General features: G+C 38.9%; 1 protein-coding gene across 1 annotated transcript in view; it reads right to left on the minus strand.

Annotated features, from left to right (window-relative positions):
• alk (ALK receptor tyrosine kinase) overlaps positions 1 to 18,694 on the minus strand; it is a 252,098-nt gene that overhangs the window by 133,977 nt on the left and 99,427 nt on the right. Inside the window, exon 4 of the mRNA XM_030786739.1 lies at positions 12,810 to 12,962. Coding sequence (XP_030642599.1) covers positions 12,810 to 12,962 — 153 coding nt within the window. The remainder of the gene's footprint in view (positions 1 to 12,809; positions 12,963 to 18,694) is intronic.

The following is an 18,694-nucleotide window of genomic DNA, read 5'->3' on the forward strand; positions in this document are numbered from 1 at the left end:
CAACTTGTTCCACACAGATTTTCTCATTGGGCAACACATTTCAGTTTAAGAAGCAGTGACGATGTGAGGCTTAATATAATAACTGATCTATACTAAAATCAAGTAATTAATTAACACTAGGAACCATTTGTCATGCTTTAGAGTGATGTCATTATGCAGGGAACAGAGCATGATAGAAAGTGGTAAAGTCATGTTCAATTAGAAACATGTGCCTGAGTGATTTAGTTCGATAAAGTCTTTGCACAGATGTCAAGACTCACCACTATTATCATTTGTTGGTAAACTCCTCAAGGATTCCCTAAGCTTAAATCCAATGGAAGTGCACTTATTTTTCAACTTGATATGGTCTTGTAGAGCATCACCGGGAAATATGTTTCTCTGGCCAGTGGTCTGCACTAAACAAATCACATCAGCGTGGTCATTATGTTTCCCTAACGAGCTGTGGTCACTGATTTCTGTTAAGCATCCAAATCTCATCAAGGGACATTATCAAACTGCATTGCTTCAGTCAATGTACATTTAGACTGACCTGTTGAAAAAAAAACGAATGGCACAACATAACATACCCTGAGAACAATGACAAATTATACCTGATTTGAGATTTTCCTGAAATGTGAGAAAAAGAACAGACCCAGTTTAATGAAAAGACTTGTGGCGTACAACTGCCATTCTGATTTGCAATCATGAGCAAATTTCTTCCTCAAGTTTGTAGACAATGAATTATAAATTATGATTAAATGAATCACTTACTCTCATTCAAGCACAGCCCATTTCAATATTTTTGCAATTAGGAAAACGTAGAAGATATTCCTCAAGATGTGTTAACAGTTTCCCGGAGATTCAATAGAGGATTTCAAAGTTTGCAAAAGATTTCAGAGCTCTCTGACAAGCCACCCACTGCACCACTGTTTTCCTAAACAACTTTGTGTTTTAGTCTGAAAATCTGTTTTCTCTAAAATCCTTTGAGGAGCTTTTGCAAATATGGCTCTAGTGTTTCAGTCAGCCGTTACACCTGACAGGCATACCAATCACATACTCAGACTTTCCGGAAAAATCTCTTTTCAAATGGCCACATTCACAACTTTATTTCAGGCTCCCAAACATCAGCTAAAGGTTTCTTCTGTATTTGGTATTAAATACCAAAGCCATGAACACAAGCAAAAAAAAGTGATAAACATTATGTCCTCTTTGGGAGCAAAGCCTCTACTGCAGTGAAAATTGTGATCACAAAAAAAAAAAAAAGACAAGCCATGAGCTGCAAGCACGATTCTCCTGATTTTGTGAATAAACCAACATTGTCTCATGTGAAAGGAAGTATGCAATATAACATCAAAAAGACATTTTCTTTCCAATAAGAAGGGTAAAGTGCCCGAAGAGGGAATGTGAAAATGACTTTCAGTGTTATCGTCTGTGTTTAAACAAGGGCAAGACAAACAATTCTTTTATTTAATTTGTAAGATGGGTAAAACATGCAATTCATTGATGTCCTTTCATTAGCTATGGTCATTGTAGCCAACATCAACAGCTCAGGTGGCTGAAATGGTTATTAGACTGTGATTATCAGCTTTTTTCTAAACTTTGGCATTTTTGCAGAAAATTCACTCACTGAGTGAGGGCCAGCTTCTGGAAAACAAAGCTTGCTTCCCCTTTAATGTTACATCCCAAAGGACAGTGGTTTTTGGTTTCACATCCAACTGGCCTTGCATAACTAATATTAAACTTTGTAGCTTTGAGCATTCCCAGTGGAGTCTGCCGCAGCTGTGCTATCAGTTCAGCATAAAAATATGAGTAAATAAGGGAAAAAAAACAAAGTTCGGCTTAGATGTCTGAGCCTCAATAAACAACCCTGCCAAAAGAGCAGGAGAAAATTCCTCAAACCTTTTTGCTGACAATTGTAAATGACACATCATCGTTTGAACATACCTTAATTTAAAATCCAAACAGACATTATTTTTAGTGATGGTGACACTTCATGAATGTCATAAGGAAGATAGTCAAGAAAAAAATGAACAACACTGCTGACGTATATCAAAGACTCCATTCTATATTTGGCCCCTTAAGAAATTCATAAATTTTCAAAAACACTTTTAATAGTTCTTTTTTTATTATTATTTTTATTTTCTTCCAATGCCCAAATAACCAATTCTTCAGTCTCCTACTTACATGTCAGAGCTGTGAGAAACTAGCACACATTTGGTATAATACAAGTATAGTCAATTATTCGTTTTTTTCAATATGCTGTATAGAATGGAGAAGTGTCATATTATGATTGGAGGAGAATGTTATTTTGCCAGTGACAAGACATTATGTGACTGTCACATAATGTGACGGTGTAACGTGATTGTCAGGGAAGAGGGAGAGGCCATTGATTCACAGCTGGAAAACCTCCTACTGTCCTTTCACGCTCTTCAGGGTTTTTTTGTCCATCCTACTGAAAAACATCTTTCAACAGATTCAAGTCCTCCAAAAACCTTGTGGTGCAAAGCTCAGATTTAAAGCAAAGTACACAAAGAAAATCGCATTGTTAATTTCAGGTATGTGCTTCCCACTCATTTTCCTTCCCAATTTCAATTACCAGTCGAGATCACTAAAAAAATAAACCCTCTGACCTAGGCGTGCTTTTCCCATCATATCTCTGAAGCAATGAGCCAGAAACCATAAATGATTGCAACACACCCTGGGCTATTTCAATGCCTGAAGTTTACAGTTTTTCAGACACACCCCTCTGGCCTCAAATACCTGTTCTTACAAATTTGACAGGATCTGTTGGAATACTGATTCACTAAGAGTGAAATGTCGGGCTCTTCAAGGGATTCCATACATGGAGAGGCAGTAAGAGGAACTAGGGGAACTGTATGTATGTATTTTAGTTAACTGAAAGGTGACTGAGGCTAGCACATGCTTTCTCTGACACATATTAAGCCTGTCCCTGCATCTTTTCACATTACTGTGCCTGTCTTGTATTGTTAAGCATTGTGACCTTGTCGGGGGAGAGTACCACTGCAAGTTTATGACAGCATCTATTTAGATGCTCGAACACTACTGACCTGCAAGTAACAGCATGAGGGAGAGTTGAAACATGTTCAGGGGAACACTGTCAGTTGTGCTCCCCTGGACATCTGGCAAAAATCAACAAGTACAGCACACCTGGGCTTCAAACCCTGAATCTAAGATTCAGGAGAGTCTACAGCTTTGCTATGTAATGCCTTAGCCAGGTGTGAGGTTCAGGAGCTGATGAACTGCTGGTTACAAAAATGTTTGTGTTTTCTGTTAGGGAATCATTTTACCATCACACTGGTGACCTTTAATCAAAATCTGCCTCACCTCCAACCTGCTGAAACCATCAAAACCCCCAAACACTTTCTTTATGGAGTACAGTTAACGGTTAGATGGTGTGTTAACTCCACACAGTGCTTTTCACACCCTTAAAAACGAAACGGCTCATTAAATTTTATCGACAGAGACATCAGTAATTGGTTTTCATTTTCAATTTTGCAATAATAATTACTATCTGCAATGACGGTCATTGTAGGAATAGCCTTGGCAGTGGTTAATTAATTGATTTATCTTGGGTCACTTCTCAACAATATCAATAATTCTTCAATCTTGCTAAGCCATTAGATATGATAAAAGTGTGACAATGGAGCAATCAGTCACCTCACGGGTTCAGGCTTTGTGGGTATCTGCCCATAATCACACCCTCAGTCATTTTGTCTGTTGTCTCTAGGATATTTACTGCTTCTTCAACTGGCTTAGACCGAAGGTTTGATTTTCTCCATGCTCACTATTCCAGAATCTACATTCTTTTGTTAAAAGGTTTTGATGTAATGATTGTTTTTGATGTTGATGCACCATGAAATCCAAATGGAAATGGGTGTAGGTTTACAACAGATGCCTATAAAATTTCCTTGCTTACTCCCTCTTCATTAATCACCTGTAGGTAGTAGCCTTTTTTCTCGCTCCATCATATCCCGCAGGCAGTTAAAACACTTTCCACAGGTTATCTGAACTATCTTCTAAGCCACATACCACCTCAAACAGTTTTCAGTACTCTCACAGCTTCTCTAGGGAATACGACTCAGTGAGGATTACAGCAAAGGCAGACTTTCAAAATAGCATTAGACTGCGAGAGGAATAGTTTTGCTTGGCAAGACCTGAGAGGGAAAAGCTCATTGTATTAGAACACAAAGGCTTTTCATTTTGTTCTGGGAATGGCAACAAGTTGCATGTGAATAAAACCTAATCCTTGCAAGAGAAAGGAGACTTAAGGGTAGTCGGTACTGCTGATCTAATATCTACATCTTTGATTTACTTCAATGTGAAAGAAAGAAACAGAGAGAGAGAGAGAGAGAGAGAGAGAGAGAGAGAGAGAGTGTAAAAGGTTGGGGCTGAGAGCAGGTTTAAAAACACACTGACAGCTTTCATGCCAGTAACTTCAAAGTCTCCTCCTGAAGAGTAAAATACAAAAAGGAGAGAGGATGACACTTTGGACAGAGGTATTCTGTGACTTCACTCCTTCCATGAAATCTGTAAGGCTAGCAGTCAGATCAGGAGAGAGACAGCTATTTTTGGTACAGGTGATGGTAAATGTAAGTATATAGCGTGTTGGAGCATCTGTTTGCGGAAAGCATGATTTGAAAACCTTGAATCTCGGTGAAAGTGTAGCATTGAGGTATATGGGTCCCTCTTGGCATTTTACTTTTGAAAACACACACACACACACACACACACACACACACACACACACACACACACACACACACACACACACACTCTACTTAATACAGTAATACATTTCAGCAAACAGATGAAAAATGCAGCAAAATGACTTTCTGACCATTACTTTGTGCTTTATGACAACATCTGGTACAACACCAAACAAATTATGATATTGGATGAGACATTTCTTCATAGTTAAAACCTATGAGCGCAAAACCCCACTCATTTCAAGAACTGTAATGGACCTGGGGCTGCCTCTGTGGCTATTTTCTGTAAAGACTAAATTGAAAATTCTATCCAAACAATAACAGTTACCTCAGAGAAGCACACAAGCATAAATACATCCATACTAATTTTTAGAAACATATAAACTGCTAAGGATGTCAAAGCCAAACCTGCTTGATGCATTTGGACACTGTGCAGGCTACACTATAATCACATCAGGGTGAACATTAAGGATAATAAGACTGTTTCTTTTCGTTAAGAGGCAAACCATAGCACTAATCAACATGTATTGTTACATTTATAGTTTTCAGGAAATATATGAGCTGAAAAGCATTGTCTTGCCACTGATACTAGGTAATTTCCCATGATGCAGAGAGCAGAACCCTATCTGTGTGGTGGGCCAGCGTCCCCCCCTGGAAGAGGCCAGAAGTGCAGAGGCCCTGGTCATTCTAATCCATTCTTGAAATAGAGGTATTATCATACGCTGGGTTCTGTTGTATTGCTATGCAGAAGTATTTGCAAGGCAATGATCTTTGTTGTGGCTTACCATTGATTTGAGATGGAATATATTGGATGTATGAGGAAGCAACATTTCATGATAGGTGTGAAAAAACATGAATGTTAATGTAATCATAAATATTTGAATGAAAGGTGACAGATGGAATTTCTCATGGATAGGCAACCAGCGACTCAACCTGACTTTAACTTCACAAACAAATGTTCCAGTTGAAATTCTTCAATTCTATCTGTCTGAAATTCACAAAAAGTGTTATCCAGAGAGTTTTTTTATCTTGTTTATTGTTTATGGTATCCAGTGATTGGAACAGTGAGCAGTAGACATCCATTTGAACCCCACTGCATTAATGATTATGATCATGAAGCTGTAGCAGTACATTATGAAGCAATCATACTATTTCAAATAACTAGTTAACCTTTTACTGTTTGCTCGAAAGAATTTTGAATTCCTGTCTGGCTGTGTTAGATACCAGAGCCAAAGATAATGCAAACTACCTACGCAAGAGAGAGAGACAAATACCCAGCATTGTCTCGGCTCAGGTTATATCGGCTAACTTAGTACATGAATGGAGTTGTATAATGATTTGTTGTAATATTACTAACCACATATCTTTCAGGAGATGACATAAGAGGGCGGTAAGGACAGTTTATCTGCTCCTGTTTCTTTACTGGATGTATGACTTTCAAAGAACATAAACCTTTATAATCCAAAATGAGTCAATTGACATTTAGAAGGCAAAGGGAACTTTTAGACAAGATAGTGTAGTCAGTGTATTCTGTAATGTCTCAGCACAGTCATTATATTTCAATCCCATGTTTCTTCAACTTGAAGAGACTGGATGAAATGAAGTTTGTAAATGAAAGACTGGGTCATTAGTAAATTGTTTTGTCTTTTCTCCCATTTTAAGTGAGGGCGACAGAGCAGAACTCTTGATCTTTCTGTTTTCATCTTGTGAAGCAATACAGGCTACCCCTGGACCCTTATCTTACCCTTACTTAGCAGCAGCACTAATGTGTTTTCTGAATACTTCATGCACTCCATCAGAAGGGAGTCCCATCTTACAGAGTTTTTCAAAGCAAGAATGTGTTTGTTGTATATGTAATATGTGCAATTGTAGGTCTTCCTCAGGCATAGATAAAAACATTACCACTGAAAAAAGCACATCTGATTTTAGCAGCATGAATGATAGGATAATGATCTATTTCAAGATATGACTTCTCCCTCCTGACAGTGAAGACTGTGTGATTGTCAGAAGTGTGGGTGCTCATTTTCCAGCAAGCGGTCGAGCATAGGGTTGAGTTTTATACATACAGGTTCATTGGGTTACACATACTAAATAGTGTCAATTTGTCAGGCTTTTTTTGCAGTCAGTTTACATGATGATTTCACCGTGTTTCTGTGAGTCTGATCTTTATTGCAGGTGGGCAAAAATATTTTCCCTGTTTTCTGCTGCTCTAAAAGCTAATCTGTTTTTTTTTTTTTTTTCCCTCAAAGAAAAAAATAGCAATATGACATTCCTCACTTCCTCATCCTAGCAAAGACTCTGCTAGTGTTTCCATGGATACGGCAGCTGGCAGGTACCTAGAATGTCCTGTTCCTGCCTGCCCTATCTGTTCAGCAAAGCCAGAACACAGAAAGAGAGAGAGTGAGAAGAGAGAGAGAGAAGCAAAGGCTGATGGACCCCAATCGAAATGCCAGGGCAGCTAGCAATGCCCACAAAGCTGAACAAATTACCCCTGTCAACTCTAATCCTTCTTAATTATTTCCCCAAATAGCTGCAATTCAGGGAAGGGAGCTTTTTTTGTTCCCATGTGGCTGGAACACTACAGTACCTGAAGCACATAAAGTCTGACACAGAACATCCCTCAGCAAGTTATTTTGCTCTATTTTTTTTTTATCTCTTTCTTATTTTAACCAAACAACACACCAAACAGTTCTTTTTCATTGATGTGCCTTTCTGTTTGACCAAAAGGTGCTGGTACCCTTACAAGACTTTCTGAGATTACATCAATGCAGTCACTGAAAGCACAGCCTCTGTTCTGAAATTTGCCCTTTATGTGAAAATGTCAAAGCCTATTAACTTGATTAGTCACATCAGCTTTTCAAAGGGAAATCATTGATTGCCAAACAGAAAGCACACATTACATCACATAATTTAATGGTCATTCAGATTGACTTTACAGTTTATATAATATACTCAGCAAAGACACAGGGAAATGGGTTTCTTAGGTCTGGGTGACCAGAGATGTACTCCCATATGTGCTTAAAGTTGTACTTTTCACTATTTTGTCAAGTCATAATAACACATATAAATGCAGAATACTAAACATCAAGACCATCTTCACATCCCAAAAACCACTGCATTTCTAAAATCTATGATGCCTATTGCATATTTATCAGTAGCTATAAGTTGCTTGGAGAAGTAAGGGTCTGGTTCTTCAACAGATATCAAACAGTGATGATGATTCAGCAGGTAAGCAGAAGATAGCGCTTGGCACTGCAGCCAATTTTGTCGGCAAACAAGCTGATGAAGAGAAACGTACTGCAAGGACAGCAAGCGCAGTTTCCACAACAGCATGCCATGTATCAGCAGAGTCTGTGGTTAGCTCCTGTCACCAGTGCTCTATCTTTCTCCAGAAAAAAATCACAAAAGGCATAGAACTTGGGCCACTGCTGAATCCCATGTTTTCAATACCACATTCCACAGATCCATTATCCCCCAATCCCACCCATGTATATGGTTATCCACACTTTCAAGGCTGTATCTTGGATGTCAGCTGGTTATAGATCATCTGGGGTAATAGTGTGAGAAATCACTGCTTTAATCAATGCCATAAAACTGGCCATGATCATAGCACAGAAAATCATCATGTTCATGGAGAACATGGTCTTGAAACCAAATACACACTTTCCATTGACTTCACATATGTAGTCTTCAATTCTTCAAAAATTTGATGATGATGAGAATACAATTACAACTGAAAACATATCACCAAATTATTCTGAACCAAGTTCCTCAGTCCGTCATTTGGGGAAACTTGCTTATACTTGTAATGATACAGGTTTGGTACCAGCCAAGCTTGTTCCTTTCCACAATGATGCATCTTAATATAGGTGAGAATACAGGTTGCCAAGGTTAGTGTCCACAAGCTGTCAGTTCAAGAGGTTGAAGAGGTTGGTCAGTTCAGTAGAGGGAGCCAGATCCCTGGTCACAGCAAACTGCTCACAAAATGCATTCTAATTCCACGCATGAACCCCTTAGCGAATAAACAGATGAATAAATGAACAGTCTTTGCTTGGAACTTCAATTAGTCTCTTGTTTGACATGGGCAGCTCCTTCTGTGGACTCCTCAGCAGTCTAACAGCAGAAAGTCTAACTCCAGAGACTTATTAGAAGATGTGATTTAGAACACATGCAGAACCCCTTTTCAGAAGCAGGTATTGTCTTTCAGTGATCTGAGCCATGGGTGTCTGTGTGCCTCTGGATTTACGATTATAAGTAGGCTCAGGATTAAAAGGGGTCATGCAAATGAATAATGGTTTTCTTTGGTCTCCAACTGGAGTCACTCACACCATCTTTTGGAGATAATTGCTGAGCTAACTTTTTTTTTTTTAGTTGTTAAGGGTGTAGCCTAGAAATTTGTGATTTAATGTACTAATGAGATGTGAATCTTTTAAAATAGGCACCTATGTTAATAGAAAACAGTGTGTATAGTTGAAACAAAATGTGCAGATTGATGAATACTAATTGCTTTTACTTTGCTGGGGTCATGATTCATTTAATGATTTTTACTCTGCCTTTGCACTCTAAGCAGAGAGTATCCTTTAATCCGAAGCCAGTTCTCAAAACAAAATTTTAAACTTTATGCATAAGTTAAAAAGCACTTAATTGACACTGGCAGAAAAATGAGCCAGAAATCCATCCCAGAGAGTTACACACCTGTAAATCTTTTTTCCGCTCTGTCGATGTGAGTCCTACCTGAGAAGTTTCATATCCCCCCAAAAAAGGAAAACAACCATTACCCTTACCAACATGCATACACACTGCTTCTCCACCGCAGGCAAGGTGGGCTCTCGTGGTAGAACCACATTAAAAACCAACACACGTACTCAGTCAACAAGAGAAGCTGGACGCAACCAGAATCACAAGGAGAGCCGGCCAGCTTTTGGGCAGTCCGGCGCAAACAAACAAATCAATGGAGGTGGTGAACAACAGTGGATCTGGATGCTTAACTCTGGTCTTTTTTTTTTTCTTTTTCCAGCCAGCTACTGCATTCTGGAGTTCTGCACGCCTGATCGAAAATCAATTTCCAATCATATTCTCCCCAAAATCCCTGTGGTAGAGACTTTAGATGAAGCCACTCCACAATGTCTCTCCACAACACAGGGTGCAAAAAAAACACTTCCAAATAAGACCAAAGTCATGCTTACTTCTTAGAGGCCTTAATCTAAATCACATTTATAGTCATAAGGATACACTTGAGACACCTGCATTCTCTGTCAGTACTGGACAGAGGACATGAGGGTCTTCTGAAAGTTTTGAATATGATTTGGCTCTGAGATAGGTGTTTGATACTATACATATTGCTCCACTTCAGTCTTTGTAACTGTTTGTTCCTCCTGTTCACTAGTCACCGTGCACAAATGCTCCTATGGGGCCCAGAGGCTTGGAGAGCTGTTTTACAATAACAAAAATAATGCCATTTGAAAGTAAGCATGAACCTAATATATATATATTCAAATTCAGAGGGTATAAATATGTGCTGAATCACTGAATTAAGGGGTATCTAAAAAGTACCTGTACCTATCCAATCTAACAGGTTTCAAAAATGTTTTGTGGTTGTTGAAAGCTACCAGAAATTTAATGTATACCATTCGTAATCACAATAGATATCTCCTCTCAAAAAACAAACAAAAACAAACAAACAAACAAAAAAAAAACAATTGTGTAAGACTATTTATATTCTTTATTTATAAGAAATTGAGATCTTGGACCAAGTGGCTGTAAGTGGGATTTCTATTTAAGCAGCCAGCATCCCACACACAGTTCTGGGAGCTCACACATTCTAGCTCAACTTCAACTTCTCAGTGCCCCCTTGACCTGGCCGCTGTACTGCTGCCAGGGTCAGTGTGCCCCTGCTAGTCCTGTCAGTCTGTGGCCCTTCCTCTTCCCTCCCCTGGACAGTAGGCGTATGTGATGACAGCCTCCAAGAGCGCAGGAATGTGGTGGCAGAAAAGAAAAGGTAAACAGCCCTGGTATTTCTGAAGTTGACATTCATCAAACTTTTCATCTCCCATTTCTTATTGTGAATAAAAGCTGAAGCTCTGGATGTATGTAGAGGAGCACAGTACAATTATTCACTGATCGCCCACCACATTGCGTCACATATAGGCAGGCAGAAATGATTATGCACATACAAATATATTCCTCTCACTTCTACCGAGGCTTCTTTCATAATGCCGACAGGTTTCTGAGTGTGCTCTCTCTCTCAGATAATAATAATAATAATAATAATAATAATAATAATAATAATAATAATAATAATAATAATAATGATAATGATAATAATAATAATGCTATTTAAAAATAAGTATATAATCTATTGTTTGTTTTTGCTCTGTTGAATAAAAATATATATTACATTGCAAGAGAGGCATCAGCTATTTCTTTGTCTCTTTGAGGTTCAAAGACCAGAGATCACATATAGTTCTTTTTAGAGAATTTCAAATAGGATTTCTCACTGTGTATAGGATCTGGATCTGCAGGTTTCTGAAGCCATGCTGTGCTGTGAAGCCTGTCTGTGACAGCTCCACTGTAAACTGTTCAGTTGTTAAGTAATTCACCACTACCAACGAGTAATCAGTGTTTTGGTCTCGACCATCCCATAGGGCATAGAGCTGACTAAAATTGAATGATATCGATTCAGCTGAGATATAATTAACACCACCCCATCAAATCAAAGCTCCTTTTCATTCCTGACTGCTTTTATGAGACTGACACTTCAAATTGTGCTAAATGTTTAGTTTTTTGTTCTTTTTTTCTGGGCTGAAATCCCTGTTGTAGCCACTGTCATGACCAGCTGGGGTGATTTTTATTTGAAATTTTATTCAAGTCTATTTGTTATCCTGTGGTTTATTTTGATCTGGTGAATGTCATTGTTGTCATAATGTTTATGACCCTTTATTCTTTTACCCCTCTCCACTTGCCAGAGGACAGAGGACAGGAGAGTTGGAATGTATGGAGAACCTGTGTGAGGTGACTGGACTGAAGCTGGAAAGTAATGGTGAGATTTCCCTTTGAAGTGCATGAGGTGTTTTTGAAGAGATTGCAATTCCCAAACCCTCAGTACAACCTGACTGGCTAATGAGGCTCTCTCTCTCTCTCTCTCTCTCTCTCTCTCTCTCTCTCTCTTTATATATATGTGTGTGCACGCGCATGTGCATGTGTCTGTGTCTGTGTGTTCATGTGTGCATGTGAGTGTGTGTGGGCACGTGTGAGAGTGTGTGCGTGCGTGTGTGTGTGTGTGTGTGTGTGTGTGTGTGTGTGTGGCTGAAGGAATTCAAACAAATACTTATGGGACTGGTATCTTAGTTTTCACTGCAGTGTGCTTCTAGATGGTGTGAAATACTTGAGATAAATGTTTGAGCAGTAAGTTCAATCAGAAGAAAAAAGTGATTTCTGCTTTGAATCTAAATGAGAATACCTCTCTTCTTGTTCACCATTACTCTCTATTTTGGTACAATCCTCATAGGGATTCTTCATGAATAACTAAATGTTGAATTGAGGTCACAACCCTATATTGTTTCACATTCTCACAATCCAGGAATCAACACTAAGAATAATCTTATTCTTAGAGATCAATCTTAAAAATTGATCACACAATCAATTTTAATAATTTCTTATTATTATCAGCTGACCATCAACTGCTAATGATTGCCATGGAAATATGTCAGGAAAGCTTCAGGCATAACAATATCATTATAATTGTGTTTTAATGCCAAACACTCATTAAAAACACAGGACTACACTGCTAAGTTTTATACTCAAAAACAATGCTAATAATGGCACAAGACAAATATACCACAACTCCCCTCTGACAATGTACTGAAGCAAACAAGGGTTGATCTAGGTCAGGGCTTGGATAAGAGACCATGTTTGAAAATCAGATTATTGTTGTAGAGAGATGCTGTTGGATGAGTGGTGGGTAACTATTCCACTCAGATCTCTGAGGCTCCTGCTGCCCCCTTTTGCAGTAATGGGGGATAATACAATGCATAGACTGCAGCTGTTAAAAAGTAACTGCAAACCCTAGAACACAGGTCATTGGACATGTATTTATCTCCTTACCTTCCTTCCATCCCTGATAACTGCTTCCTTTCATCTCCAGCCCCTCATGGTCGTAAGGCCAGAAGTCCTCTGCAGCAGTTAGGCTCCAGGCAAACTCTGGATGACCCTCAGGTTGGCGATCACACGACTTCCCCTTGGTCGGACAATGTGTGTCTGAAGGCAGACATATCAATGCATGACATATAGTTGTACTCTTGTAATATGAACCACCAACACTTCACAAGAGTTAGACTTCATTAAAAACAGCAAAAAACGAAAATATATATACACACACACACACACACACACACACACACACACACACACACACACACACACACACACATATATATATATATATATATATATATATATATATATATATATATATATATATATATATAAGCAAATGTCAGAGCTGCTGACGAGGTTCATAGTCATTCAGTCAAGGTGAAACTGACAGAAAGGGAGAAAAAAAGAATGCTCTAGAAAGTACTTCAACCAAGTGCCTATGGCAGGGTAATGTCATGCAATTATGCTGTCATGCAGTTTTGTGTGCCACTGTTTAACACTTAGTCTTTGAAATTAACACCCCTCAAAGTAATTGTCACCTTGAGGACAGAACTAAGACTCGACCACCATGTAATCACAGAGTGTCTATCTGTTCCTGAAAACACATTTTAGTTTTGTCATATTTTTCTTTTTTTTTTTTTTTCTTTTACTGTGCATTGGCAAACCAGTCTTCACTTTGAATGGTTTATCCTCTTTCAGTTGCCCCAGAGACAACCCTCTGTGCCACATTCCAACCACACATTTCCCTACAGTTCAGTGAACAAATAAGCTCATGTGGCAAATCGCAACCCTTTTGACCACACTAACCAAACACACACACACACACACACACACACACAAGTCTATTCCTTGTGTCCAGTTCCGCTTTTGGTTGCGTGTAACCAGTCATGTGTGCCTCAGTCAGTGTCCCCTGACTCAGTGTGACTGCTCCAAAACGAAAAGTGTCAGGTTGATTGGGAAACTTCTTTATGATTAAGGGAGGCTGTTGGGCACAGTTAATAAAGCACTTGCTTTAAATGAAAAGATGACATTTAAAAGCAACCGCTCCGATGGTTTGAATCTGTCATTTTGGATTCAAACATACAAAAACAAATCAAAAACAAACAACATAACAAAAATAAAGAAAAAAAAAAACACCATGCTTTGAGACCCAATGAAATGTGAAGAGCTGTTGTTCACTTCAGGGTTAAAGAGAACACACTGTAAGTTAAGTTCAGTAAGCATCTGAAAGCTCAGAAAGGCATTGTGCCTGAAGGTACTAGGATTTACTCTTGAACAGAAATTGATTTCACAGGGAGGTCCAGGTTATACTGTGACCTTATATGTGTTTGTGTGTGTGCTTCTGTTGTGACCGTCTAACACATACAAGCGCACATATTTGCAGACCTACACAGCCAAAATTTTTAGTTCATGCATATAAATGTTTGACTTCCTACTCTATGATCTTAGGATGTGACAACTGTTTCAACATGGCCTTCAATAAAATCTGGATGTGTCATGTTGTTACGCCCACCAGCATTAAAAACTAGTGGAGAATTGATGACTTTCCAAATGGCAGCGGACAAAGATTTTATTGCCTATTTATCCTCATTTAGACCCCTCATTTATTCAATGTCTTAATGCCCCAGAATTCCTAATAATACCCCATTTGACATCATTCAGCAAGAACACTTATGATTGTTTGACTACACTATTAAAGATGACAGTTCATTCTAATTACCCCAACTGCCAATACAGAGTTATCAGCCTCTACATTTGCTCTCAAAGAATTACTTTTGGGTGTTGGTGTTGTTGTTGTTGTTGTTGTTGATGTTGTTGGGTTTTTTTTCTCCTCAAGTTTCTGCCAAGACTCTAATTTGGCAACACACTGTTTTTATGGAGTTTTTGGACGAACCCAGTGTAAACACATCTTATGAAATTGGCTTGTTGCACTGAGTCAATTCTGGCAGTCTTAAGAATGGTTTACACAAGTCTCCTACTGCCAAAAATGTCAGAATATGGTACATTTGACAAATCTTCTCCTGGGATGCCAGAGGGTATGCAACCACCAGGTTCACAAAATTGCAAATTATTCAACCAGTCAAACTCTTTAAGAGCCTTAGAATATTAGGGTTAGGTGTGTTAGACTAAGATTAGAACAAAAAGCTGTAGGAATGTAGAGCTCATGAAGAAGTTATCACTACCCTTACTGCTAGCAGGTCCAGTAAAGAAACACATTTTACAGAAAAGTGAGATTAGACCTTCTCATGGAAAGTTTGAAAAGTTCTGTAAATGCACTCCATACCCCAGTATGTGATTTTCAGTTGCGGGTTTCAAATGTACTGCATTTGAGGAAATGTGATCTTTCTTTCTTTCTTTCTTTCTTTCTTTAAGACCAATGAGAGTTTAAAATCCCAGAGTAAAAGTATAAATTAAGTCAGTATTGAAACAATTCAGCTGTATGAACATCAAGTTGTGTCTGCTGCTGATTCCTTTGGAAACAAACACAACAGTATGCAGGAGCAATTGGTTATTTTTCTTGCAATATTATAATATGACAGGTATCAGGAGTGCTATTAGAGAAATAGACCCTTTTTTCTTTATTCTTTTTAATTAATGTAAAATTTCACCATTTAAACATGTAAAAGAATTTGTCTAAAGATCACTAGGCGGTGAGTTCTGTCATTTAAAATGGACATTAGCAAGAAGATCCCATTGAATCTCTGTGGTCGAAACTGAATCAGAAAGAAGCTTTGTCTTTTACAGCATGAAAAAACAACTCAGTCTGGCTCCCTGCACATTTGACAAAAGCAGAGATAAACTGGAGCACAGCCACCCATGATAACAAATGACTGTTCTTAGTCAGGACAGAACACAGGGTTGATAAAGCCATCAGATCTAGCACATCTACCAACCCCGTTCTCGTCAACCTGTGTTCTGCCAAACGTCAACCAGAAAGTAAAAAAAAAAAAAAAAAAAAAATCTGTCTATCTATCTATCTATCTATCTATCTATCTATCTATCTATCTATCTATCTATCTATCTATCTATCTATCTATCTATCTATCTGTCTGTCTGTCTGTCTATTTTCCTGCGTATCTGCCTGTCTGTAAGTCTGTGTGTCAGTTTGTCTGTCCTTTGACCTGTCTGGCTGTCCTTTTATATAATTCATATTCATTTCTCTCAGACAACATACTCATATTTTATCCTTGAGGGATGTAATCATTTGCATACTGTGTATCTGTAACCCCATAACCTAAACATATTGATGCACCATACCCAATCACAGTAAACAATTTATGGGAGAAAAATGTACATTTGGCTGTATTGGCTGTATTTATGCACATATTGTCATTGTATGTGTGTAGAGCCAAGTGTTTAAAAGCTCTCAGATTACTCTGCCAATAAAAATAATATGTCTAAAACCGTTCTCCCTTCGAAACTGTCCCTCTTTCCTCCATACAACCATCTCTTTGTAGGGCCAAGAGCAGAGAAATTAGACTGTTTCTTTACTCCTGAATACTAATGCTTTCACGGCACCAGCCGTCGAGTGTCTGGGCAGAAGGAGGCCAGCTGTAAAGCATTTGGGGGAGCCTGTAAACCTGAGCAGCATGGAGCGTTTAAAGGCCATAAATTTATGAATTCCGAACGGCCAATTATTCCCTCTTCCCGTTATGTCCCACTTAAATGGGGCCAGGCTGTAAAGTGCTGGGATGGCAGGAGTGACCAGGCATGACCCTGGGCTCCTGATTAGTGTTGTCCATGCCAGACAAGCTCCATCTGTGTCCCTGACACTTTCCTATGAGGAAGAGTCGAGGATCAGCAAATTGCACTTCAAATATAGGTGCCTGATGCATGCTCAATAAATTCACCATTACTGTATAATTTTTATAATGCACTGTCCTCGTTTATTCATTTTAACTGGATGCTTTGGTTACTGTAAATGTCTTTGGTGTTCCTTTGAAAGCACACTACTGTTTTATTGTGCACAGAAATGGCAATTAGTTTTAGAAGGTTCTATAGCAATATGGCTATAAACAGATATGATGGATCAAGAAAATGCATTGTAAAAGATAAACAGTATTAATGACAATGACAAAAGACATTGTAAGTGTTATGGAAAATAAATTTCACCTGTGATAAATAATTCTATTGATTTATTGGAGGTGAAAGCCTTAGTCCATTGTAAATACGGTGTAGGTGGGGTAAAGACCTGTTAAGAGACTCTGCCTTTGGATAATGAGTCTGTGACGCCAAACTGACCCTGACCTCATTTATCAAGAGGTACAGAGATTGAGCACTTTGTTACTTGCGTGAATCAGAGGTTGCCTGGAACAAGGCCAGTTGTGGTCATCTCAATTTGGAATACAAATGACTGGGCTATGCTTGTAGTGGCACCACATGAGGAAGTAAAATAATAAAGCCACAGAAATCTATGGAAACACCTCTGTCAGAAGCTTAACAGAGACACTAGGAGAGAGAGAGAAAGAGAGAGAAAGAAAGAGAGAGAGAGACAGAGAGAGACAGAGAGAGAGACAGAAAGAGAGAGAAAGAAAGAGAAAAAGAGAGAGAGAGAGAGAGAGAGAGAGAGAGAGAGAGACAGAGAGAGAGAGAGAGAGAGAGAGAGAGAGAGAGAGAGAGAGAGAGATTTTGTTACTATGTGTATGCTGCTGCGCATGTGTCTGACTGCAAATTTCTGTCATAAGCATACAAGGAAAAATGGCACAGCAAATTCACTGCTAAGTCCTTAACTAGGATGATGAATATGTTTATTTTCAACATAACCTCTAAAATATTCACCAGGCCAGTTTATTTATATATCTATTCCACTGCTTTATGACTTCAGCATTCAGAGCATCCACCTCTCCTTCTGAGGAAATAGTGTTGTGATGTCAGATACGCAACACAGGATACACAGATGAACAGATGAGCCATAAGTCTGGTTTGATGAATATGATAGACACAGAGTAATGTGGACAAGCTAAATAAAATAAAATATAAGGTGTAGACAGCCACTCTAGAGAGAAATATGCAACACTCTCAGCTGTAACCTGTTTCTCTTGCTTATGACAGGGATTTAAAGAGAGATCCATCTGTCTGTGGATGCACTGCTGAATGAAGTAGGATTGAGGAGCACTACGGGCAAAATAAAGCCTGTATCTGATATAGTAAAAGAGGAGGAGAAGAAAAAAAAAAAAAGATATAGGCTCAGAAGAGGGGCAGCAGAAGAAAGGTGCTGAGGTGATCCTCATTCTCATTTCATACGGTTGAAAGCTTTATTGACTCGCAGCCCAGGTATGTTCTGATATGATATGCCACATGTCAAGATATCAAAGGCAGTATATTCATACCGAAAATACGCATCTGCTGAAGTCACACTGCGAGTTAAAGTCACATAGGGTTTGTCAGAAGTCTGTCAACGCTTACCCAGCCATTTAAGGCCTTTTACATATTTGTCTTGACTGACTTGGATTGGATGTTATACATCGAACTTGTTGCTGATGTCATGCCTAAAGACATACAGGCCCTATTACCATTAGATATAAGCCAGTGGAGCCCTTTCAGACTTCACCAACCATCTCCAGATGGGTTGGAATCTTCTGGAATCTTATGCTGGCACGTAACCTCTCCACAACAACAGAGAGCATTAGTTCTAGTGTCATGGCCATTGAGCAGGAAATTCATCTACATTTGCAATGGAAGGGATTTTCACCATCAGACTGGCTGTGGATCCAGCCAAGCCAAACTCACCTCATGCCGGGTGGTAATAAATGCAAGCACACAACAGATGCTACAAAGACAGCTACCATCGATCAGGAAGCCTGAAGTGGCACACCTTCCTCTGTCGTCTCTCT

This window comes from Chanos chanos, chromosome 10 (assembly GCF_902362185.1).
Source record: "Chanos chanos chromosome 10, fChaCha1.1, whole genome shotgun sequence".
NCBI classification, from domain to species: Eukaryota; Metazoa; Chordata; class Actinopteri; order Gonorynchiformes; family Chanidae; genus Chanos; species Chanos chanos.